General features: G+C 41.4%; 2 protein-coding genes across 2 annotated transcripts; one reads left to right on the top strand and one right to left on the bottom strand.

The window, feature by feature from the left end:
- The first annotated feature begins 191 nt into the window (after positions 1-191).
- On the top strand, positions 192-12,318 carry LOC124145767 (toll-like receptor 3). The gene is made up of 2 exons (XM_046515680.2): positions 192-259; positions 9,526-12,318. Exon 2 carries the CDS (start codon positions 9,558-9,560, stop codon positions 11,751-11,753), a length of 2,196 nt encoding a protein of 731 aa, XP_046371636.2. The 5' UTR covers positions 192-259; positions 9,526-9,557; the 3' UTR covers positions 11,754-12,318.
- Positions 12,319-21,514: 9,196 nt separating this feature from the next.
- Positions 21,515-22,164, bottom strand: LOC124145728 (keratin-associated protein 16-1-like). The gene is made up of 2 exons (XM_046515621.2): positions 21,677-22,164; positions 21,515-21,521 (listed from the first exon to the last, which is right to left on the bottom strand). The coding sequence occupies exons 1-2, from the start codon at positions 22,162-22,164 to the stop codon at positions 21,515-21,517; spliced, it is 495 nt and encodes a 164-aa protein (XP_046371577.2).
- Between the last annotated feature and the right edge of the window lie 4,696 nt (positions 22,165-26,860).

The following is a 26,860-nucleotide window of genomic DNA, read 5'->3' as shown; positions in this document are numbered from 1 at the left end:
AGTGGTTAAATGGTTGAGTGGTTGAGTGGTTGAGTTAGTTCGCAAGGATTCGTACCCACGAGTAATGGAGTTTGGCACGCCTAACGGGTGAACATAATTATTTATGCGTAACAATAATTGATCAAGGGATATCGAGTAAACACACTTACCCGGTAAAGTAAACTGACATGTGATATGATTTCATTGTCCGTGTTTGACGTGACCAACAGTTAGTAGCAGGAGTTTAACTAGATCAACTGGAGATCTGGCTGTAAAATTTGTAAGTATAGTTATTTGGTCAGTGTTTCTCAAAGTACAGTAAACTACAGTTATAACGAACACGCTTATACCGAACTGACGGATAAAACGAATTTTGTCCTTAAAATTTGCTGTAGTGTAAGTCCCGAGCATTTGTTGTATATATGCTGTATATATGCTTATAACGAACTACGGTTATAACGAACTAAAATTAGTGGTCCCTTTGGGTTCGTTATAACCGTAGTTTACTGTATTTTGACATCTCATGACGTAATTATAGCATGTTATAATTACGGATTATTAAATTATGATTGAGCAGATGACTTAACCATAAGTGGTGATATGTTGTTATTTCACTACAAGTCTTGTTTATTGTTGGTTGGTTTTGTTTGTTGTTATACGACGTGATCATCAAGACCACTGCTACGTCACGGCGGTCTGTGACTATACCGGGTCAGACAAACCACCTGATGAGGTTATTGGACTGATCACACAATCCAGTTAAGTCACCTCTCACTACAAACAAATGAGTTGGTTATTGAACATACTAGGTATGTCATGCCATTTCATTGTTTCCATTATTGTTTTTTTATGTTTTACGACGTGATCAACGACATCACGGCTGCATCACGGCGGCCTGTGATTAAAAGAGTCTGGCTGATATTATCATACTGATCAGTCATTCCGGTTAAGTCGCTTCTCACTACAAACAAATGAGTTGGTTATTGAACATACTAGTTATGTCGTGACATTTCATTGTTTCGATTATTGTTTTTGGTTTTTTTACGACGTGATCAACGACATCACGGCTGCATCACGGCGGCCTGTAAATAAAGAGTCTGGCTGATATTATCACACTGATCAGTCATTCCGGTTAAGTCGCTTCTCACTACAAACAAATGAGTTGGTGATTGAACATACTAGTTATGTCGTGACATTTCATTGTTTCGATTATTGTTTTTGGTTTTTTTACGACGTGATCAACGACATCACGGCTGCATCACGGCGGCCTGTAAATAAAGAGTCTGGCTGATATTATCACACTGATCACCCATTCCGGTTAAGTCGCTTCTCACTACAAACACAACATCACGGCTGCATCACGGCGGCCTGTGATTAAAAGAGTCTGGCTGATATTATCACACTGATCACCCATTCCGGTTAAGTCGCTTCTCACTGCAAACACAACATCACGGCTGCATCACGGCGGCCTGTGATTAAAAGAGTCTGGCTGATATTATCACACTGATCACCCATTCCGGTTAAGTCGCTTCTCACTGCAAACACAAGTGTAGGTGACCCTGACAGACACGGGACTGTTGCCATGCAGAGAAGGCTGTCGAAATAAATGAACATAAATAAACTGACATCAGACATGACTAATAATCACGACATGTTAATGTACAGTAAACTACGGTTATAACGAACTCGAGGGGACCCCTTTTTTTAATTCGTAACAACCGTAGTTCGTTATAAGCATACATACAGCATATATACAACAAATGGACGGGACTTAAACATAACTTCGTTATATTGGTCAGTTCGTTATAAGCGTGTTTGTTATAAACGTAGTTTACTGTAGTTAACTCATATCTGTACAATCAATGTCAGCAAAGTTCACTTGGCTTTGGAGGAAATAATTTAGAGATTATAAATCACTGCTATGCAATATAATTATAATATTAGCTGGTGTGAATTTATTAGTTTGTTTCGGAAATATCAGTAGTAATAATTTCCTCAACCTTAAGTACCTCTTAAGTAGAAATATATGAGATGTTTAGATATACTTTGTTATGCTACATATGTCTTACTGGGAATATATTTCCATAACTACAGTCGAACCTCGTTGGTCGAACTCGTTGGGACCTGAAAAGAATTCGAGTTGTCAGGGGTTCGATACATCAGGAACAAATATGCTTAATTTGGATACTTGGGACTCCCAAATGAGTTCGAGACAACCGGGAATTCGACACATCCATGTTTGACACAACAAGGTTCGACTGTAAAAGCAAATAGGTTTTGATCTCAGAACTCAAAGGGACCACTAATTTTAGTTCGTTATAACCATAGTTCGTTATAAGCATATATACAGCATAACTACAGCAAATTTTAGGGGCAAAAAAAGTTCGTTATATCAGTCAGTTCGTTATAACCGTAGTTTACTGTATATCGGGTGCGCAATGCACACTTTAGACAGAGCAATATTCAATAACGCGGCAGTGAAACAGGACATCTTTCGTCAAAATGATTCAGAAAATCGGAGGCCCACATGAGTATACTTGCATGATACTGTTTGCCATGTCACCATAGAAACTGAATCGAATCGAATTAAACACACTGCTTCTCATATAACTAATGACATGACAGTTGAAATCAAATAGAAATTCGACCCGTGAAGATTCCGGGGTAGAATAGGTCTTCAGCAACCCATTCTTGCCGTAAAAGGTGACTATGCTTGTCGTAAAAGGCGACTAACGGGATCGGGTGGTCAGGCTCGCTGACTTGGTTGATGCATGTCATCGATCCCAATTGAATGGATCGATGCTCATGATGTAAACCACTGGATTGTCTAGTCCAGACTCGATTACAGTAAACTACGGTTATAACGAACACGCTTATAACGAACTAACGGATATAACGAACTTACTTTTTTGTCCCTAAAATTTGCTGTAGTTATGCTGTATATATGCTTATAACGAACTACGGTTATAACGAACTAAAATTTGAGTTCGTTATAACCGTAGTTTACTGTATTTACAGACAGCCGTCATATAGCTGGAATATTGCTGAGTGCGGCGTTAAACAACAAACAAACATCAAATACAAATCCAAATTGACTATTAAGACAATTTAGCTGGGGGAGAGTTTGTGAGCATAACTGCCAGGCGGTTTCCACTTCGTAATAGCAAATAGGTTGTGATCTCAGAACTCAAAGGGACCACTAATTTTTGTTCGTTATAACCATAGTTCGTTATAAGCATATATACAGCATAACTACAGCAAATTTTAGGGACAAAAAAGTAAGTTCGTTATATCATTCAGTTCGTTATAACCGTAGTTTACTGTATATCGGGTGCGCAATGCACACTTTAGAAAGAGCAATATTCAATAACGCGGCAGTGAAACAGGACATCTTTCGTCAAAATAATTAAGAAAATAGACATTGTCCAATTAAACTAATAAGAGAAAGTTTGTCATACAATCACAGGAAGTATTTCTATATTTGTTCAAGGAGTGAGGCCTAAATTGTGACTCCTGTGTTGAATCTCAGTTGTTTGAGGAAATAGATAAACACTTCCTCCACGTTATGTGCACAATCACAGTAGTAAGGTTCATTCCATTAGAGGTGCGGTCGGGTAGCCTAGTGGTTTAAGCGTTCGATCGTCACGCCGAAGACCCGGGTTTGATTCCCGACATGGGTACAATGTGTGAAGCCCATTTCTGGTGTCCCCCGCCATGATATTGCTGGAATATTGCTAAAAGCGGCGTAAAACCATACTCACTCACTCATTCAATTACATACAACTCAAAAGGCTCATACCCCGATTGTGTGAACCATTGTTCATGCTTTCAGCTACTGCTTTGTCTGGCCCGATTATATACAGGCCGTGATATAGCTAGGATACTGCTGACTGCGGCGTTAAACAACATTCAGTCACCCACAAATCTGTATGTACCATTATTTACTTAATCAGTTGAACCCCATTTATCCACAGTTGATAAAGAATGACGTATGTATGACTGAATTTGACTGTAGTTATCTACCTTGCATATTATCAAATCTTTAACTCGTCACGACTTCGTGACCGTAGGCGGTATCATCGCTGCCACCAGTTAACAAGAATCGTGATTTCCTCCCCTCTAACCCCAAATGTAGTGACATTTATAATTGTGTTTCTGTCAAATAGTATTTATGGAAAAGGGTTTTCTACTAACTTACTATTTCCAAGGTGAATTTAAGTTTGTTTGTTTGTTTGTTTGTTTGTTTGTTTGTTTGTTTAATCAGATTGGTTCGAGAATGCAACACCCAACTTATCCGTTACGTTCTCATATAACCTATGACATGACAGTTGAAATCAAATAGAAATTCGACCCGTGAAGATTCCGAGGTAGAATAAGTCTTCAGCAACCCATTCTTGCCGTAAAAGGTGACTATGCTTGTCGTAAAAGGCGACTAACGGAATCGGGTGGTCAGGCTCGCTGACTTGGTTGATGCATGTCAACGATCCCAATTGAATGGATCGATGCTCATGATGTAAACCACTGGATTGTCTGGTCCAGACTCGATTATTTACAGACAGCCGTCATATAGCTGGAATATTGCTGAGTGCGGCGTTAAACAACAAACAAACATCAAATACAAATACAAATTGACTATTAAGACAATTTAGCTTGGGGTGTGTTTGTCAGCATAACTGCCAGGCGGTTTCGACTTCAACTCCTGCATGGTTGCAAAGCGCCTACGACAGTGGGAATTTGTGACTGGTGGTAGAGAGTTCGTGAATGGGCTATGGTTGTGACGGACTTTAATAAAACCTTCTTCATATAATCAATGGACATGTGATCTTAATGTTTGCCGATTGAAATAGAATACAATCGCTTGGCTTATTGTACCCTTTATGAAGGGATGTCAGAGAGTGATATTACTGTGTCCCTTTGGTGGTTCTCAAAATAAGCAAGATAGATTTAATACCGTTGAAACATGACTGAGTGAGTTGGGTTTTACGCACTTTTAGCAAATATTCCAGGTGAATATATGAGGAATCGAACCCGAGTCTGACCCATAACGAGCGAAGACTTGAACCTAAAAAGGGATGTCCATTTAAGTGTTTGTAACTCAAAAAGGAAGAAAAAAAAAAAAATAATTTATAAATACATTTAAATGTCATTTTGCTACCTTCCCTGACTGATACTCTGTGTGTGTGTGTGTGTGTGTGTGTGTGTGTGTGTGTGTGTGTGTGTGTGTGTGTGTGTGTGTGTGTGTGTGTGTGTGTGTGTGTGTGTGTGTGTGTGTGTGTGTGTGTGTGTGTGTGTGTATCCACACAACCTCCAATTATTGCTTCATCCCTCCAAACAACCCCCAATTTTTGCTTCATCCCTCCAAACAACCTCCAATTATTGGTTCATCCCTCCAAACAACCTCCAATTATTGCTTCATCCCTCAAAACAACCCCCAATTCTTGCTTCATCCCTTAAAACAACCTCCAATTATTGCTTCATCCCTCCAAACAACCCCTAATTATTGCCTCATTCATCAACACAACCATGAGACATTGCTTCCTCCACATGACGTCCAAACACTCCCTCATCTCTCCATGTACCCCCTAAGTTCCCACACACATTCCGCACACAACACATTATGCTGTAAGTATCCCATATACATTCAGCACACAACACATTATGCTGTAAGTATCCCATATACATTCAGCACACAACACATTATGCTTTAAGTATCCCATATACATTCACCACACAACACATTATGCTGTAAGTATCCCATATACATTCTGCACACAACACATTATGCTGTAAGTATCCCACATACATTCTGCACACAACACATTATGCTGTAAGTATCCCATACACATTCAGCACACAACACATTATGCTGTAAGTATCCCATATACATTCAGTGCACAACACATTACGCTGTAAGTATCCCACATACATTCACCACACAACAAACCATGCTGTAAGTATCCCACATACATTTAGCACACAACACATTATGCTGTAAGTATCCCATACACATTCAGCACACAATACATTATGCTGTAAGTATCCCATATACATTCAGTGCACAACACATTACGCTGTAAGTATCCCACATACATTCACCACACAACACACCATGCTGTAAGTATCCCAGGTACATTCAGCACACAACACATTATGCTTTAAGTATCCCATATACATTCAGTGCACAACACATTATGCTGTAAGTATCCCATATACATTCAGCACACAACACATTATGCTGTAAGTATCCCAGGTATATTCAGCACACAACACATTATGCTGTAAGTATCCCATACAAATTCTGCACACAACACATTATGCTGTAAGAATCCCATATACATTCAGTGCACAACACATTATGCTGTAAGTATCCAACATACATTCTGCACACAACACATTATGCTGTAAGTATCCCATATACATTCAGTGCACAACACATTATGCTGTAAGTATCCCATACACATTCACCACACAACACACCATGCTGTAAGTATCCCACATACATTTAGCACACAACACATTATGCTGTAAGTATCCCATACACATTCAGCACAAAACACATTATGCTGTAAGTATGCCATATACATTCAGCACACAACACATTATGCTTTAAGTATTTTATATACATTCAGCACACAGCACATTATCCTGTAAGTATCCCATATACATTCAGTGCATAACACATTACGCTGTAAGTATCCCAAATACATTCAGCAACCAACACATTATGCTTTAAGTATCTTATATACATTCAGCACACAACACATTATGCTGTAAGTATCCCATATACATTCAGTGCACAACACATTATGCTGTAAGTATCCCAAATACATTCAGCACACAACACATTATACTTTAAGTATCTTATATACATTCAGCACACAACACATTATGCTGTAAGTATCCCATATACATTCAGCACACAACACATTATGCTGTAAGTACCCCAGGTACATTCAGCACACAACACATTATGCTGTAAGTATCCCATATACATTCAGTGCACAACACATTATGCTGTAAGTATCCCAAATACATGCAGCACACAACACATTATGCTGTAAGTATCCCATATAAATTCAGCATAAAACACATTATGCTTTAAGTATCTTATATACATTCAGCACACAACACATTATGCTGTGAGTATCCCATATACATTCAGCATACAACACATTATGCTGTAAGTATCCCATATACATTCAGCACACAACACACCATGCTGTAAGTATCCCATATACATTCAGCACACAACACATTATGCTGTAAGTATCCCATACACATTCAGCACACAACACATTACGCTGTAAGTATCCCATACACATTCAGCACACAACACATTATTCTGTAAGTATCCCATACACATTCAGCATACAACACATTATGCTGTAAATATCCCATATACATTCAGCACACAACACATTATGCTGTAACTATCCCATAAACATTCAGCACACAACACAATATGCTGTAAGTATCCCATATACATTCAGCACACAACACACCGCCCTGTAAGTATCCCAGGTACATTCAGCACACAACACATTATGCTGTAAGTATCCCATATACATTCAGCACACAACACATTATGCTGTAAGTATCCCATATACATTCAGCACACAAGACATTATGCTGTAAGTATCACAGATACATTCAGCACACAACACATTATGCTGTAAGTATCACAGATACATTCAGCACACAACACATTATGCTGTAAGTATCACAGATACATTCAACACACAACACATTATGCTGTAAGTATCACAGATACATTCACCACACAACACATTATGCTGTAAGTATCCCATAAACATTCACCACACAACACATTATGCTGTAAGTATCACATATACATTCACCACACAACACATTATCCTGTAAGTATCCCACATACATTTAGCACACAACACATTATGCTGTAAGTAACCCATATACATTCAGCACACAACACATTATGCTGTAAGTATCACAGATACATTCAGCACACAACACATTATGCTGTAAGAATCACAGATACATTCAACACACAACACATTATGCTGTAAGTATCACAGATACATTCAGCACACAACACATTATGCTGTAGGTATCCCATAAACATTCACCACACAACACATTATGCTGTAAGTATCCTATAAACATTCAGCACACAACACATTATGCTGTAAGCATTCCAGATACATTCAGCACACAACACATTATGCTGTAAGTATCCCATACACATTCAGCACACAACACATTATGCTGTAAGTATCACATATACATTCACCACACAACACATTATCCTGTAAGTATCCCACATACATTTAGCACACAACACATTATGCTGTAAGTATCCCATATACATTCAGCACACAACACATTATGCTGTAAGTATCCCACATACATTCAGCACACAACACACCATGCTGTAAGTATCCCAGGTACATTCAGCACACAACACATTATGCTGTAAGTATCCCAGGTATATTCAGCACACAACACATTATGCTGTAAGTATCCCATACACATTCAGTGCACAACACATTATGCTGTAAGTATCCCATACACATTCAGCAAACAACACATTATTCTGTAAGTATCCCAAATACATTCAGCACACAACACATTATGCTGTAAGTATCCAGGGTACATTCAGCACACAATACATCATGCTGTAAGTATCCCAAATACATTCAGCACACAACACATTATGCTGTAAGTATCCCATATACATTCAGCACACAACACATTATTTTGTAAGTATCCCATATACATTCAGCACACAACACATTATGCTGTAAGTATGCCATATACATTCAGCACACAACACATTATGCTGTAAGTATCCCATACACATTCAGCACACAACACATTATGCTGTAAGTATCCCATATACATTCAGCACACAACACATTATGCTGTAAGTATCCCACATACATTCGGCACACAACACATTATGCTGTAAGTATCCTATATACATTCAGCACACCACACATCATGCTGTAAGTATCCCACATACATTCAGCACACAACACATTATGCTGTAAGTATCCGACATACATTCACGGGTGGCCCAGTCGTCTAAGGCGCCGCGAGCTGCGTCCCTTGCGTCCCTTGCGTCTGAGACCTGCATCAATCACTTCGGGCTTAATCCAGGGCTGATCTTGTCTTGGTGTAACATTTTGCAACCGACTTTACGACTTTGACCTCTGCGGTTGAACAATTGAAAATCCTTTAGACCGATTAGCTTACGCGGAATCATGGACTCCAACAATGGGCTTTACACATTTACAAGTCAAAAGAATCGATTTTCGAAGAGCAAACTGACAAAGGAAAATCTAATCCGATTGTATCCTACTGTATATCATCCTGAAACAGTTATCCATCCACTCCCTCTCACCTGCTGATCCTGTGTCAGCATCATACCTGTGCACGCTGGTTTAAACATACAGGTAAACGGTTAAGCTTTGCTTTGCCTTTCGGCTTTCCATCCACATTATGTTGACGTGAAGTTTGAAGCGGTGTTAATCCCAACTCACTCACGCACTTTACACATCTTTTCAGAACAGCAATCAGGACACAACAAGAAAGACGAAATGAAGGCGTTAAAACAACTCCAGGGTGTAGCCGTTGTTGCAGTGTTCATGTGGATGCTAGCATTGTCGGCGTTGTTGCCGTTGAGGAATTCGAAGAAACTGGACTGTGACTCGCGATGCAACTGTTATAAGACATGGATTAAGTTTCGACATAGACATGAACAGATTGTTATGCGCTGCACACACTTGAACTTGACAGAGGACCTTTTACCCTTACCTCCAACACTGTCCAGTAATATGTCTACAAGGCTGTATTTGGAGAATGGCACAATTCCCTATCTCTCAAACACTTCTCTGTCAGTGTATTCTCCATACAGGATCGTCATTCTCAGTCTGAAAAATAACACCATTGAATACGTAGCTAAGGACGCCTTTGGTAATTTGACGTTTTTGAAAACACTTGACCTCTCTCTAAACATCATTCCCGAGGGGATACTAAAGGAAGCTTTCTATGGAATCGCCTTGACGCCACTCACAACATTGAATATAAGTTCAATGAACCTTCAAAATATTTCTGATGGCTTTTTTAAGCATTTAGAAAGTATTGATAATTTCAAGCTTATATTTCTGGACAACACATATATGTTCCCAATGACCGCACTCATGAGACTGAATCACATGATCTCACTTGACTTTGGGGGAAATAATCTAAGCCTTATACATCTACACGATGCAAGTTTTACCTCTTTAAGATATCTGAATCTCGATAACAATCACCTTTATGATTTTCCCGATTTCTGTTTTAAAGAAAGCAACAGTTCACGGTTCCCTACTCTTCAAATCCTCAAAATTCAGTGGAATGTTATGAAATATATTCAGCGAGACAATTACAACTGTCTTATAAGCCTCACGCATTTGTACCTAAATGGTAATCTGTTCCAAGAATTAAGATCCAATCAGTTTTCGATGCTTCCAAACATTTTCAAGATCACCCTGTCCTATGTTGGATGTGCGATGCACAATATACAACGAGCAGTGTTCAATAATTCGAAACTGAAGCAAATATATTTTCGTGAAAATCATATTTGGTTTACGGAGCCTAAGATTAACTTACGTGTATTTGAAGGATGTTCTTCGTTAGAGTTATTAAATCTTAATGATAATGTATTCAAAATCACCTCAGAATATGAGTTCAATGCATATCTTGGAGATCTCACTTCACTCAGGATTTTGGTCATGGGAGGTAACGGCCTACGTTCTATACCACGCGTTATAACTGAAAAATTGACGAACATAGAGAGCCTTGCACTATATGATAATAGTATCTCAGATTTGTCGCCATTGAAAAATATGACAAATTTGAAGAAGTTATTCATGGGAATTAATAAAATAACAACTTTAGATGAGTCATCTTTCCAACTCTTAAGAAGGAATTTAACTGATATTAATCTCTCTAGAAATCCCTTTTCCTGTGAATGCAAAATATATTGGTTCATTGAATGGATGCGCAAACAGCCCAGAATATTTGGTTTTAAAAAAGATCCAAAGCTCACGTTGTTATACAACTGTGCCAGCCCAGGGGACCTTGATGGACATAGCTTGCTAGATTTGGAAATGTCGGAAATCACTTGTTTATTGGGTATGGATGTCAAGATTACAACTCTCACCTTAAGTATTTTGCTCATTGTGTTCCTCGTGACAGGAGCAGTGATGTATCGTTACCGTTGGCACATCCGATACTTCATCTACATGGTCAGGTACAGTCAACGTCAGGAGGTGGACACACGGGAATACGAATATGACGTGTTTGTAGCTTACTCTGCACCAGATCGCCCCTGGGTCATTAAGACTCTACTTCCAGTTCTTGAAGTCAAAGAGAACCTTAAACTCTGTGTACACGACAGGGACTTTGAGGTTGGTAAATTAATCGTGGATAACATTGTTGATGCCATTGAAACAAGCCGAAAAATCGTCATCGTCCTCTCCAATGAGTTTGCCCAGAGTGGATGGTGCCAGTTTGAATTGAATCTCATCCAGCGTCACGTGCTGGAAAATGGACAGCGCCTCCTGGTGGTGGTGATGCTAGAGGAGATAGACACACGCCACGTGACCAAAGCTATGAGAGCCATGTTGCAGACGACAACCTACCTGATGTGGGCCGAGGAAGAGTATGCCAGAAAAGCCTTCTTCAACAGACTGAGGATGTTACTTCGCAGAGTGACCAGACGTGGATGGGGAAGGAGATTGTCAATCTAGTCTGTTTCTGGTCAACCAACCAGTCATATCTGTATATATGTGCGGAAACCTCTTCGTTGCCCGTTTACTGGTCGCGGTACAACTGGTGAGTGCTGTGAGACTTAGAAATGTGTCATCGACCACTGAAGCAGTGATTTTCAAGAGTATCAAGAGGAATGTATGTGATGGACGCACACACCTATCCAGTGCGGAAACTTAAACTATACCTGAACGGAACAGTTCAACAGCAGCAAATGCAAAGAACTGCATATTTGCCAACAGTATGGAGATGAATGTGTAGGATGTACAATTACAGCGTTTCGCTGTGAGATTTGAGGCCCTTAGGCATGCCAGACACCTATGATCGTGAGTTCGAATCCCAGTTCCTGGATTTTCAGTACCGTAATCGTGCTCGTGGTTACACTAATGTGGTAAACGTTCAGAAAAGAGCGACAAAATCCTGTCCATATTCATTTCCAATCTGGATTGAACGATTCCGACTACATGTTTAAATCATGAGCATGTTTTTTTGATTGATTGGTTGGTTGGTTTGTTGTTTAACGCCGCACTCAGCAATATTCCAGCTATATGACGGCGGTCTGTAAATAATCGAGTCTGGACCAGACAATCCAGTGATTGATATCATGAGCATCAATCCACGCATTTGGGATCGATGACATGCATCAACCAAGTCAGCGAGCCTGACCACCCGATCTCGTTTGTCGCCTTTAACGACAAGGATAGTCACCTTTAACGGCAAGCATGGGTTGCTGAAGACCTATTCTACCCCGGAATCTTCACGGGACGTTTTTTTTATGAATCACCATCAAATTGTGATGGAGAACAAATCAGATGTTTGTGAAAAGGTACGTGAGCGTGACTATCCTGCCCTCTTGGCGGCACCAGTCACAAACACATGCAAAGGCAAGTCAATTGTTTGAATAAAAGCGGGAAAACATGGTACAAGTCTATATAGGGAATTGATGATGAGGTACGATAGCCTTGTGGATATAGCCTTCGCTCGGCACATCGAATGTCTGGGTTCGCTTACCAACATTATTACAGTGTCTTAAAGCCTATTTCTGGTTTTCCTCAAGCTGATATTGTTGGAAAAGTGCTAAAAGCGGCGGAAAACAATACTCCCCCACCCATTTACTCCACAGGTGAATCGTCGATATACCATTGTCTAATGTATCGCGTTTTATCCGCCATTCTCGTATGAGAGGAGGCATCTGAATTCATAAGCGACTGAGGTTATATGTGCAGCAAATGATGCTAGCATTATCAATTTAAACGGCTTCGCGAAATGTTATTTTCTGAAAAATTTCCAGGCTGGTTGGCTTGGGTGGTTCGGCGGACATGTCTCGTTCGAGATTGTGTATATATTTCGATTGTTTTCTAAAATAAATTTGTAACCTGTCACTCCGTCACAATTTGTTTCCCTCAACTGTTTTGAATGATGTACATTCCACACATGCTTCCCAGTTGCGGAGTTTTATCAAAACAAAATATTTCCTGATACGTTTGTTTGTTTGTTGTTTATAGCGCACTCAGCATTATTCCAGCTATATGACAGCGGTCTGTAAATAATCGAGTCTGAACCCGACAACCCAGTGACTGACATCATGAGCATCGATCCACGCAATTGGGATAAGATGACATGCATCAACCAAGTCATGGAGTCTGACCACCTGATCCCGTTAGTCGTCTCTTACGACAAGCATAGTCGCCTTATTGGGCAAGCATGGGTTGCTGAAGACCTATTCTAACCCGGAACTTCACGGGTCCTGATATGAATTACATTTCTGACAATTAGTCAATCAGTTAGTTTTATACAAATGTGCTTGTATTTACCAAACAGCTTCAACTAAAGCGTCGTGAAGCAGCATGGTATTTCAGGCATGTTATCCGTGTTATTAGTTTGTTTACTCGTTTGTTTAGTTCTCACATAAATTTGAAAGGACATATTACATGACTATCCAAGTATATTATGTTTCTATGTGCGACAGATCATGTGTTACACAGATTGCAGGTTATGTCTCTTTACTATACTACTGCTAATGGATTCGAAACCTACATTCGACCAAATAATCGGCTGTCAGCACCATTCATGTACACTACTGCCTAGAAGTTCATTCCCCTTACACGCATGGGCAACGCGTTACGCAACCCGTGTGCACCCCGTTGGTCACTCGTGTGGAACCCGTCCGCCACGCGTGTGATACCCGTGTGCACTGCGTTGAACACATGTGTGCACCCCGTTCGTCACTCGTGTGGAACCCGTCCGCCACGCGTGTGATACCCGTGTGCAGCGCGTGCCACACTCATTAGAGGGGGAACAAACTTTTGACCAAAGGAGGACCCATGTTAAGCTGAACCTGGAGGTGGTAACAAGGAGATAACCTTTTGATTTCCTGACGAAAAATGATAATACACATTTTATTATATGTACTTGCTGATGTCTCATTTTTAGATGTGATTTTGTTGGAAAATATGAGTACTGTTGTGGCTTCTTCATGATGTTTTGCGATGGTGTCAAGAGAATACATGATCCTGTTAAATGTACTTGTGTTCATGAGCTTCACTAAAGTGTTAAATGACCACGATCTCATCGTGTGCTTTCCGGCCAAGTGAAGTTGACACAGCTTGATAGAACTGAGATGCAGTTAGCAAAAGCGTTAAATGCACTCACGCACTCACACGAGCTTAGACACGTGATACCAGAGGTTGATAGTATGAGTAACAATCCACATCAGGAGTCATTACTCAACCAACTGGGTCACTCATTGTGACCACGTGACATTGTGACGTTTCGGTTTCCTTGTGCCCACTATCTACAATTTAACACCTTCAGGATGGGGCGGTCGGGTAGCCTAGTGGTTAAAGCGTTAGCTCGTCACGCCGAAGACCCGGGTTCGATTCCCGACATGGGTACAATGTGTGAAGCCCATTTCTGGGGTCCCCCGCCGTGATATTGCTGGAATATTGCTAAAAGCGGCGTAAAACCCAACTCACTCACTCACTCCTTCAGGATGAATACGACGTATATAGTATTTATACATTTGAAGTAAATAATTTTTCAGTTTATTCACTTACAATTCTTACCGAAAACATATTTGAGGAAAGGAATGACATTGTTCAACAAGAGAATAAACTCGCATTCTGAACAACTGTGTCAGATAATTTATGAATAACCCATATACAATATAAAGAACAAGCATGAAATATTCATATCCCCCGACATTATGACATGTCTGATTGTGTGCAAGGCAAGAAATATTGTACGTTTTTCAAGATCTGCCCCGGAACCGAGCACTACCGCCATTTTTAGTCCAAGTCAAAGTCGTGAAAACTCGAAAAAATCATTTTCCATAAATCCCAAACTATCAATTTCCATGTGCTTTATCGTCTAGGTATCTACCACGAGATACTACCCCGTTCACCCACCCTGATTGATACACATGGCGTGAGACTGAGATACAGGTCCGGTTGAGACAGCTGTCCACATCACACAGAAATATCATTCATGTAAGAGTTACTACATTGATATCAAACGTTTGAGTGAGATGTAGAACAGTGGTTCCGGGTAAAGGAGTGTGAGTTACACGGAAATATCATTCATGATCATGTAAGAGTCACTACATTGTTATCTAGCACGCGATATGCACATTGAAGTCAATGAAACCTGTTCACAACAGTTTATTTCATTCTTACTTTCATTCAACCTTTGTTGTAAAAATGTTTAAAGAACAGTTTATTACCAAACGTATGAGTGAGATGTGGAACAGTGGTTCCGGGTAAAGGAGTGTCAGTTACGTGATAAATTGGTCTCACAATTTCAGTCAGTAACCCAGAAAGAAATCAGATTTAGTTTGACACTAAAGTACGGCTTTAAATACGAGGCCGTGTGTGAGTGAGTGAGTGAGTTGGGTTTAACGCCGCTTTTAAAAGTATTCTAGTTATATCGCGGCGTGTCAGCTTAATGTGGGAGGAAAGCCCGAAGTGATGCAGGTCTCAGACGTTTACCACTTCGGTGAAACCCACGAGCACGGGTATGGTGCTAACAAACCTAGAAACATAATTGGGGCGAACCGGGATTCGAACCCACAAACATAGGTTTCTGGCGTGGCCAAGGGACGCAACTCTGCACAGCGAATCGCGGCGCCTTAGACGACTGGGCCACCCGTGCCCCCACGAGGCCGTGTATATGGTCCGGTATTGACACAGATCGGGTTTGTTAGAGTTCAATTTAAACAGATTTACGGAATACAGTAAACTACGGTTATAGCGAACACGCTTATAACGAACTGACGGATATAACGAACTTACTTTTTTGGTCCCGACTATTTGCTGTAGTTATGCTGTATATATGTTTATAACGAACTACGGTAATAACGAACTAAAATTAGTAGTCCATTTGAGTTCGTTTTATCCGTAGTTTACAGTACATATCATGGTTATAAAGTAAAAGGGTTGATTGGTAAATCCTTAGCCTCACATAGAAATGCAAAACGCCAACGTCAAATGATATCGAGTCCAGATCATCCGACGAACAGATTCCATAGTGCATACGCAGTGAAAATCAGTGATGACACAAGGTGTTCGCGACGAACTTTCGAAGGAGTGAGTGAGTGAGTGAGTGAGTGGGTATGGTTTTACGCCGCTTTTAGCAATATTCCAGCAATATCACGGCGGGGGATACCAGAAATTGGCTTCACACATTGTACCCATGTCGGGAATCGAACCCGGGTCTTCGGCCTGACGAGCGAACGCTTTAACCACTAGGCTACCGACTGCCCCCGGAGGATATTATGATGGAGGAGGATATTATGATGCACCTTTGAGGCAATTATTATGGTATGAAATTAAGACTACGAAGCAGGGGAAGCTGGGAAATTGTGTGCTCTTCCGACAGAACAATGCGCCAGTGAACAAGTCAGACACTGCCATGACAACAATCACAGGCGTGGCTTTGAACTCCTTTAGCACCCATCTTATTCTCCTGATCTGACTCCGTCAGACTTCCATCTGTTTCCAAACGTGGGGCACGGGTGGCCCAGTTGTCTAAGGCGCTGCGATTCGCTGTGCAGAGTTGCGTCTCTTGGGCACGCCACAAACCTATGATTGTGGGTTCGAATCCCGGTTTCTAGGTTTGTCAGCACCATACCCGTGCTCGTGGGTTTCACCAAAGTGGTAAACGTCTGAGACCTGCATCACTTCGGGCTTTCCTCCCACATTAACCTGACACGCCGTGATATGACTGGAATACTGTTAAAAGCGGCGTTAAACCCAACTCACTCACTCACTGTTCCCAAACAGGAAGAAAGCTCTAACCGGAACTTATTTCGACTCTAACGATGACGTCATAGAACCTGTGGAGAACGTTTTTGGACAGCATTACAAATTTGTGAATTCAGCTATTGAATATTGAGGCCTTGAATGTTGTATCCTTGATCAGAAAACTGTTGAGCAAGAGTCGTATCAAGCTCTTTGGAGTCGTGGTAGAAAGAGCATGCTCGTTTGTATCACAAGTTTTGAAAGGAAAACAACAAAGGCTTAAGCATTTGGAATCTTGCTCGACATGAAGGGAAACTTGAAAGTCATCCCTGTTGTAACACAGTCGTGTGGATAGTTTTTTAGTCACTCTGAATCTGTATTCGTGGATCTAAATATGAAACAGACGAGACAGTCTCACTGGGCTCTTTCATTTCTAGTTCCGCCGGGTAAATCAGTGGCAGGGAAAACGGTATTTTGATGGTCATTAAATGACATCAGATCGATGTACCTGAAATTTGAGTTAAACTTCTTGGACATATTACCTTGTTTTGACTTTGTCAATCCGAGCAGGAATTCCGATTCATATGTATAAAGAAACAGACAAGGAAGAAGCTTTATAAGGGGGTCACAATGTGTGGCCATGGGCCTACGTCTTGTCGAAATATTTTACCCCGAGAGTTTACGGAGGTGTTATAAATGAGGAAGTCCAGTATTTCACCCATTGTTTTCTCAGTAAAAGATGGCATTTGCTTGGATTTCTAACAAATCGCCCTGAACCTCTGAAGTTACTAGATATGTACATGTAACTCTTTCTGTGGTCACCACGTTTAGTAACACATGCCCCACGGGTCAATGAATGCAGTTTTTCCATGTAGGATAGTGGTGTACAAAGTTGTAAAAGTTTGAACTTCAAACAGGCACTTACATGTATAAAAATTTCCAACAAAAAATATAGTGATGCTTACATTTAAAATGGTTATAATATTTCAGGGCTAACGTTTAACGAAGGGTATACAGACTTTAAAGGAATTTCGAGATTGACAGGACATCAACCTATTTCATATGTTCGTTTGCGCGTACTACGCACTTCTTATAAGGGAGATAAATCGACGATATAACCGTCAAAAACCAGCTTTGAAAATGTCAGTCGTGCTCTCCTTTCGAGACATTCCCAACCAAGTTTGGATAACTTCAGTTCGTGTCCTTCTAATCGGTAACATGGATTCGACAACAAAACACACAGATAAAACTCTTTGACAGTAGATAAACAGGCCAGAACAGATAAACCTAAGGAAAACTGACACAGCAGTTGTGCACAACACACACAAGTGTACACGATGTTACGAGCCTTCGTCGTTTGTGCCCTGCTTTTGGCTGGTGAGTGTAGCGCCTGCTTGTATTTCCACCGCATACTTGTTGTATGTTGATTGTGTTCTTGATATTCCAACCCCACTTTAGTCACACGCTGCGTGCGCTAGGGGACCGTTCAGCGGTCGTTGACAGGTCGCCAGTGAGTCGTTCAATGCAAAGCAAACGATTAGTAACAACCAAGTAACGCTAGAGTAACGACTGACTAACGATAAACGTTCTTAAACGTTCTTCAGCGTTTAAAATTAAACGTTGAAGAACGCTGGTCTCAGTGAGAACTTTTGTGCATGTTCAAAACTTTTTTTCCGGACCAGCGTTCTCCGCCGATTCCCGGCGATCACCGACGTTCACTAGCGTTCACACAACGCTCTTCTGGCGCTATCCCAGCGACCATGGGCGACTACCAACGTTTCCTCAAACGTCATAGAACGCTGACCAGAACGTCATGGTGTGACGGCCCCATAAGGCGCCGCGATTCGCTGTGCAGAATTGCGTCCTTTAATTTGGGCACGCCAGAAACCTATGATTGTGGGTTCGAATCCCGGTTCGCCCCGATTATGTTTCTAGGTTTGTCTGCACCATACCCGTGCTCGTGGGTTCCACCGAAGTGGTAAACGTCTGAGACCTGCATCATTTCGGGCTTTCCTCCCACATTAAGCTGACACGCCGTGATATGACTGGAATACTGTTAAAAGCGGTGTTAAACCCAACTCACTCACTCTCTCTCTCGTTAACTCTAAGTCATCAAGGCCGAAGAAAATGTATGGATTTCGATATATCATCCTCTGATGCCAATGTGGCCTCTTCCGTGACAACGAAGTTTTTGGGTCTTAAACAAAGTTTATGGAGTTCGAGGTCTCCCTATGGTCTAACTAAACGTATTGTTAGTGACTGGGTCATCGATTATATCACTCTGTGTCAGCTTAATGTGGAAGAAAATCCTAACTTAAAGATGTAAAATCGTATCACTTTGGGGGCACCAACAGGCATTGGCATAGTGCTGACAAAGCTGGATCAGGACGATTCTAGGATCCGAACATGTGGTCATCAGAATATGGCAAGGGACGCAACTCTGCAAAGATAATTTCTGCGCCAACCTATTGGAAGGTTCCAGTGACCAAACCATTTGTTAGAATTTAACGTAAACTTTCGGGAACTAATTCAGTTATTTTTACAGCGGTTGGTGCGGATGACATTCGCGATTGTCTGAGAGCATGTCCTCGGAACTACGCCCCGGTCTGTGGATCAAACGGAATCACATACTCCAATTCTTGTGAAATGGGCGTGAGGCTGTGCATGTAAGTCACATCTACAAATGAACGAACGTAGTCGGAGTACGACGTCATACTAAAACGGCCAGACCATTCTCACACTGTTTGTTGTTTAACGCCACATCAAGCAATATTCCAGCCACATTTCACAACGATCTTTACCTAATCGAGTGAGATTTGTTAAACGTTGTTTAGAAACATTATTTCTTGTAATTTCACGGCGTGCCATCTTGATGTAGGAGAGTAAGTGAGTATGGTTTTACGCCGCTTTTAGCACTATTCCAGCAATATCATGGCGGGGGACATCAGAAATTGGCTTTACACATTGCAACCATGTCGGGAATCGAACCCGGGTCTTCGGCGTGACGAGCGAACGCTTTAACCACTAGGCTACCCGACCGCCCCCTGTTGTGGGAGAAAAGCCCCAAGTGATGTAGGTCTTAGACGTTTACAACTAAGGGCAACCCTTGAGCTCACGTATGGAACCTAGAAATCAGATCGAATCGGATCGAATCTCCTATTCTAGATTTCCGGCACGCCTAAGGGACGCATAGCTAATTGCGGCGCCTTTAATGTATTGGTTACCTTACCGCGGTGAAACGCCCTTGACTGTATCGTCACATGTATTTTTGAAAATAGGCCTCGGTAGTCTGTGAATAAAGTTACCCTGTGTTATTCTCGTCGACTTGAAATAACGTCTGTTTATTTTCAAATATATATTTACAGGTCCGGGGATACTGCTACGGTCACAGTGGCACACCAGGGTGGTTGTTAGCTGTACATTGAACGCAATAAAAAAATCTCATGTCCAAAAATCGTCGTATTTATGGTCATCCTCTTGAGACAGGGGCTTATGCTAATCATGGGAAATTATTATCCATGAAAATATAAAGTGTTTCACCGTATCCCAATTGCGTGGCTCGCTGCTCATGATATCAATTACTGGAATTTCTGGTACAGACTCGATTATTTACAGACAGCACAATGTGAATGCAATAAAAAAATCGTATGTCCAACAATCGTCGTATTTATGGTCATCCTCTTGAAACAGGGGCTAATGCTAATCGTTTGAAATTATTATCCATGAAAATATAAAGTGTTTCACTGTATCCCAATTTCATGGCTCGATGCTCATGATATCAATTACTGGATTGTCTGGTACAGACTCGATTATTTACAGACCGCCGTCATATAGCTAGGATATTGCTGAGTGCGGCGTTAAACAACAAACAAACAAAGTCACAAATGGATCCTATCACCAGCTAAGGGAGACAACTCTGTATATCGATCATATTAGGTGGTACAGAGTTGCTTCCCTTGGGTACGCCAGAAAATCCACTGTGGGGTCGATGATGTTTCTAGGTTTGCCTGCGCAATAACCGCGCTTGTGAGTTCCACGAAAGTTGTAAACGTCTTAGACCTGCACTACTTTGGGCTTTCCTCCCTCAGCACACCGTGATATAACTGTACATAATACTGTTCAAAGCGGCGTTAAACCTAACTCACATCGTACGAACACCCTGGGTTTCATATGCAAATTCTGGGCTTTGGAAAATACTTAACACCCGCAAATAAAAACACTCAATGTTTACCTCCTTATCTCACAATCGTTAAAAAAAACATCTTTTTGTTCATTATGTTAATTATTCATGCTCCATTGTGAGGGACTTCCTCAATACAGAACATGGCCTGTATAATATCTCCCTGTCGAGGGCAGTCAAGCAGTGTTTGTTCGTTACGCCGAATACCCGGTTTCGGTTTCCCAGGACAAAACGTTGGAAGCCCGTTCTTGGTTTTCTCTGCAGTGAAAGCGTCTGTATTGTTAACGGCGACATTAACCTGACTGACTCATACAACACACACGTGTCAGATTCTACGAACACAACATTACACTGTATCAACTTCAAGAATAGAGCAGGGCAGGGCAGGGCAGGGCAGGGCAGGGCAGGGCAGGGCAGGGCAGGGCAGAGCAGAGCAGGACAAAGCAGGACAGGGCAGGACAAAGCAGGACAGGGCAGGACTGAGCACGACAGAGGAGAGCAGTGCAGAGCAGGACAAAGCAGGACAGAGCAGGACTGAGCAGAGCAGGACTGAGCAGAGCAGGACAGAGCAGAGCAGGACTGAGCAGAGCAGGACAGAGCAGAGCAGGACTGAGCAGAGCAGGACAGAGCAGAGGAGGACTGAGCAGGACAGAGCAAAGCAGGACTGAGCAGGACAGAGGAGAGCAGTGCAGAGCAGGACAAAGCAGGACAGAGGAGGACAGAGCAGGACAGAGCAGGACTGAGCAGAGCAGGACAGAGCAGAGGAGGACTGAGCAGGACAGAGCAGAGCAGGACAGAGCAGAGGAGGACTGAGCAGAGCAGGACAGAGCAGGACTGAGCAGAGCAGGACAGAGCAGAGGAGGACTGAGCAGGACAGAGCAGAGCAGGACTGAGCAGAGCAGGACAGAGCAGAGGAGGACTGAGCAGGACAGAGCAGAGCAGAGCAGAGCAGGGTTTTTCAATAGTTTGGGCCATATAGCCTAAAGTGCGATTGTAGTAGATCATTCTAAAATGTCACATGACTGTTAAATAAAGCAATTAGATTAACGTACTGCAAAGATAAAAGGACGATTTCTTATTACGTCATTATTATTTGCAGTATTTAGAACAATATTCGGCAACTTCATATTGTGAAAATCTGCAAACCCCTCAAAAGGACTCCACATTTCGTTCATTGCGTAGAAAAACTCATAAGCCAATGACCAATCACCATGAACCACAGACCTGCTTAACTCGTCTGTTGCAACATGCATACGACTCGTATCCCACATTCATTCACTCGTATCTCTGAGAATAATAATCTAGTTCAGAGCAGAGCAGAGCATAGCATAGCAGGACAGAGCAGGCAGAGCAGAACAGAGCAGAGTAGGCCGAGCATAGCAGAGCATAGCATAGCAGGACAGAGCAGCAGAGCAGATTACGCAAATGGTGAATTAGTGCCTTTTGCTCTTCATTACTTTAACCCTTTTAGTTTTGAAGTTTCCTCTGGAGAAATGAGGAGGTAGGATAAGAATCATTCTTGGTCCACAAGAAATGTCAAATTTAATTTGTAAACTTTGTAATCATGGTTTGAAAACTCCACACATGTTCAAGTGGTTGACAGCTATCTGTGAGCAAGTCCTTGACACAACAAGAATTGTTAATCACATGTCTTTATGTTTTTGTCTGCATCTACTTTATCAACCTTTTCGACATATTATAAATTAAGTGTTGTTTGAAGTACACAAAACATGCACTTGTTGAAATGAACAAAGTCTAGATCTTCTTCACGTAAGCACATCTGCTTACTGTCATAACAATTTTGTCCCAAAATAGCTCTAATCATACCTTGTCCTCTCAACTGAGGGAAGATTTGGTGTCCAGTACGAAACATCAAGCACCAGTATCTCTCTAAAAATGTAACACCAATAGGTTTATACCTTCACATTTTGAGAACTGGGTTTAAGTTCAAATGGGTATAGGTTTTGTTACAGTAGGTGAGGTGAGGTGAAATTGGGTTTAACGTCGCGTCAAAGATTATTGCACTTATATAGCGACGTGCATGCACGTGTGTGTGTATGTGTGGCTGCTTGTACTAGTCCGGACTGATGCCGATTTATAGTGCTAGCACACTGAGATACCATGCCGCAGTTTAACATGAATACCCCACTCAGACACAGTCGTTTGCCCCTTAATGCCGAGCGCCAGATAGGGTAACAATAAGTACCATCTTTTAACGTCTTTTGGTATGGCGCGGCCGGGGATCGAACCCCGGACCTTCCGCTCTCCGGGCGGACGCTCTACCACTAGACCACGGAGGCGGTCCTTGTTACAGCAGAATTTCACTCCACATTATGTATTTTTCTTGGGAGATTTGCATAGTGAAGCGAGTGAAGCGGCATGGACAAGAAAATGTTACCAGGAACCAACTCTAACCCGGAATTGTTATAGCCTTTTTAACGTGGTTTAGTCCCGCATCTTATCATTATTATGCCCCGTTAGAATTAGAACGTTTAAAGACATATAACCAGAATATTATTACTGCTTGCGGTGTTAAACAAGAAACAAATTCTAAGCAGTATAATTTCTCTTTCTACCAAGATAAAGCTTTCACAAAGTTTTATGGTAGACATGCGGAGGACATTTCCAAATTTGGCGCATCAGTGACAAAAATGATGTCCGATGCAATTCCCTATTTTGACTTGTACCATGTGTTCCCGTGTTTTTTCAGGTGAACAATTGGCTTTCCTTTGCATGTGTTTGGGACGGGTGCTACCGGTAAGGCAGGATACGCTCACCTTTTCGCGAACACTGGTATCATTATTATTTGATAGTGACTGATAACACATGCTCATGATATAGTCCGAATCGTACAATCGACTCTGCTTTAAGCAGATATTTCTTTTGGATATGGAAAGGGTTTTGTCATTTTATTAGCATAACATTGTGAAGATCTTTCACAGTCATTTGATGCTCATCACTTTCACCTATCATGGTGCTGTACAGGTTAGTCTCTTCAGTTGGTCAGATGAGGAAGCGGAAAACTGCTGGATGAGCCATGAAAAAAACGCCTGACAGCCCGTCATACGAGTTGTCTCAACAATACCACTTTTTGTTTCCCTTTCCTGGATCCATTTGGTTCTGAACAATGAATGGAGAAACTGCATGTTTTGGTGTTTGTGTCCTGGTCACGATTTGTCTGTCTGTCCCTGACTCATCAAGCGATCCTTCGTCGTCAGTTTGCTCAGCTGCATTCAATGGATATTCCTGGTCACGATTTGTCTGTCCCTGACTCATCAAGCGATCCTTCGTCGTCAGTTTGCTCAGCTGCATACAATGGATATTCCTGGTCACGATGTGTCTGTCCCTGACTCATCAAGCGATCCTTCGTCGTCAGTGTGCTACGCTGCATACAATGGATATTCCTGATCACGATTTGTCTGTCCCTGACTCATCAAGCGATCCTTCGTCGTCAGTTTGCTCAGCTGCATACAATGGATATTCCTGGTCACGATGTGTCTGTCCCTGACTCATCAAGCGATCCTTCGTCGTCAGTTTGCTCAGCTGCATACAATGGATATTCATTTTACATTATACAGACCTGTACACAATGCGTCAGTTGAATTTCAGCTCACTTGTTGCAATATTTTAGGCGGGGAACGCCACGTTTAGACCTCACACAGTGTACCCATGTGTGAAATTGATGCCAACCCTTGACCTACTAGGCTACACTACCGACACCGTGAAGTGAAGAAAAGTAGGCTGAAGGCCTTCTCCGTCCATATAGGATTGTTTGTTTGTTTGTTTGTTTGTTTGTTTGTTTGTTGTTTTTGTTTCTTTTTTGGCTGTTTAACGCCACACTCAGCAATAGTCCAGTTATATGACGGCGGTCTGTAAATAATCCTGTCTGGACCAGACAATCCAATGATTGACATCACGAGCATCGATCTCTGCAATTGGGATACGATGACATGCATCAATCAAGTCAGCGAGCCTGACCCCCCGATCCCGTTAGTCGCCTCTTACGACAAGCATAGTCACCTTGTACGGCATGCATGGGTTGCTGAAGACCTTATCTACCCCGGATCTTCACAGGTCTATGTAGGAACTGGGAAAGGAAGTGAAACAGGTTAAATATATTAAAGATCTGATGGATGTTAATGAATTAAAATGTGTTAAAATGAGTGAAGTATAGAAAGAGGGGATAGACTGAAGCACCAGATAGACTGAGCGAGGGGAATGAATGAGTAAATGGGATATGACATCATGTAGAATATGTGACAGGAATGAAGCTCCACGTGGTATGAGTGGATCTATCGACAAGTAATGAGTCAATCAAATGAAGCATAACGTAGAACCAGTGAATTGAATGAAGCATCGTACACAAGTTAATGAAATTAGGGATTTGTACAGAAATTTAAAGTAAGACTAACAAATAACACACATGTAATGAAGCACACAGATAATGAAGCCAGATGTGCAGTAAGAATAACAAATAACTCATAGGTAATGAAGCACACGGGTAATGAAGCCAGATGTGCAGTAAGAATAACAAATAACTCATAGGTAATGAAGCACACGGGTAATGAAGCCAGATGCGCAGTAAGAATAACAAATAACTCATAGGTAATGAAGCACACGGGTAATGAAGCCAGATGTACAGTAAGAATAACAAATAACTCATAGGTAATGAAGCACACGAGTAATGAAGCCAGATGTGCAGTAAGAATAACAAATAACTCATAGGTAATGAAGCACACGAGTAATGAAGCCAGATGTACAGTAAGAATAACAAATAACTCATAGGTAATGAAGCACACGGGTAATGAAGCCAGATGTGCAGTAAGAATAACAAATAACTCATAGGTAATGAAGCACACGAGTAATGAAGCCAGATGTACAGTAAGAATAACAAATAACTCATAGGTAATGAAGCACACGGGTAATGAAGCCAGATGTGCAGTAAGAATAACAAATAACTCATAGGTAATGAAGCACACAGATAATGAAGCCAGATGTGCAGTAAGAATAACAAATAACTCATAGGTAATGAAGCACACGAGTAATGAAGCCAGATGTGCAGTAAGAATAACAAATAACTCATAGGTAATGAAGCACACGGGTAATGAAGCCAGATGTGCAGTAAGAATAACAAATAACTCATAGGTAATGAAGCACACAGATAATGAAGCCAGATGTGCAGTAAGAATAACAAATAACTCATAGGTAATGAAGCACACGAGTAATGAAGCCAGATGTGCAGTAAGAATAACAAATAACTCATAGGTAATGAAGCACACGGGTAATGAAGCCAGATGTACAGTAAGAATAACAAATAACTCATAGGTAATGAAGCACACGGGTAATGAAGCCAGATGTGCAGTAAGAATAACAAATAACTCATAGGTAATGAAGCACACAGATAATGAAGCCAGATGTGCAGTAAGAATAACAAATAACTCATAGGTAATGAAGCACACGGGTAATGAAGCCAGATGTGCAGTAAGAATAACAAATAACTCATAGGTAATGAAGCACACGAGTAATGAAGCCAGATGTGCAGTAAGAATAACAAATAACTCATAGGTAATGAAGCACACGGGTAATGAAGCCAGATGTGCAGTAAGAATAACAAATAACTCATAGGTAATGAAGCACACGGGTAATGAAGCCAGATGTGCAGTAAGAATAA

This window comes from Haliotis rufescens, unplaced genomic scaffold, assembly GCF_023055435.1.
Source record: "Haliotis rufescens isolate VD_foot unplaced genomic scaffold, xgHalRufe1.0.p SCAF_21, whole genome shotgun sequence".
Classification (NCBI taxonomy): Eukaryota; Metazoa; Mollusca; class Gastropoda; order Lepetellida; family Haliotidae; genus Haliotis; species Haliotis rufescens.
This window is presented reverse-complemented; position numbering and strand designations above follow the sequence as displayed.

Coding starts and splice junctions, on each gene's coding strand:
- LOC124145767 (XM_046515680.2), top strand. CDS start 9,558: ATGAAGGCGTTAAAACAACTCCAGGGTGTAGCCGTTGTTGCAGTGTTC.
- LOC124145728 (XM_046515621.2), bottom strand. CDS start 22,164: ATGGCCCAAACTATTGAAAAACCCTGCTCTGCTCTGCTCTGCTCTGTC.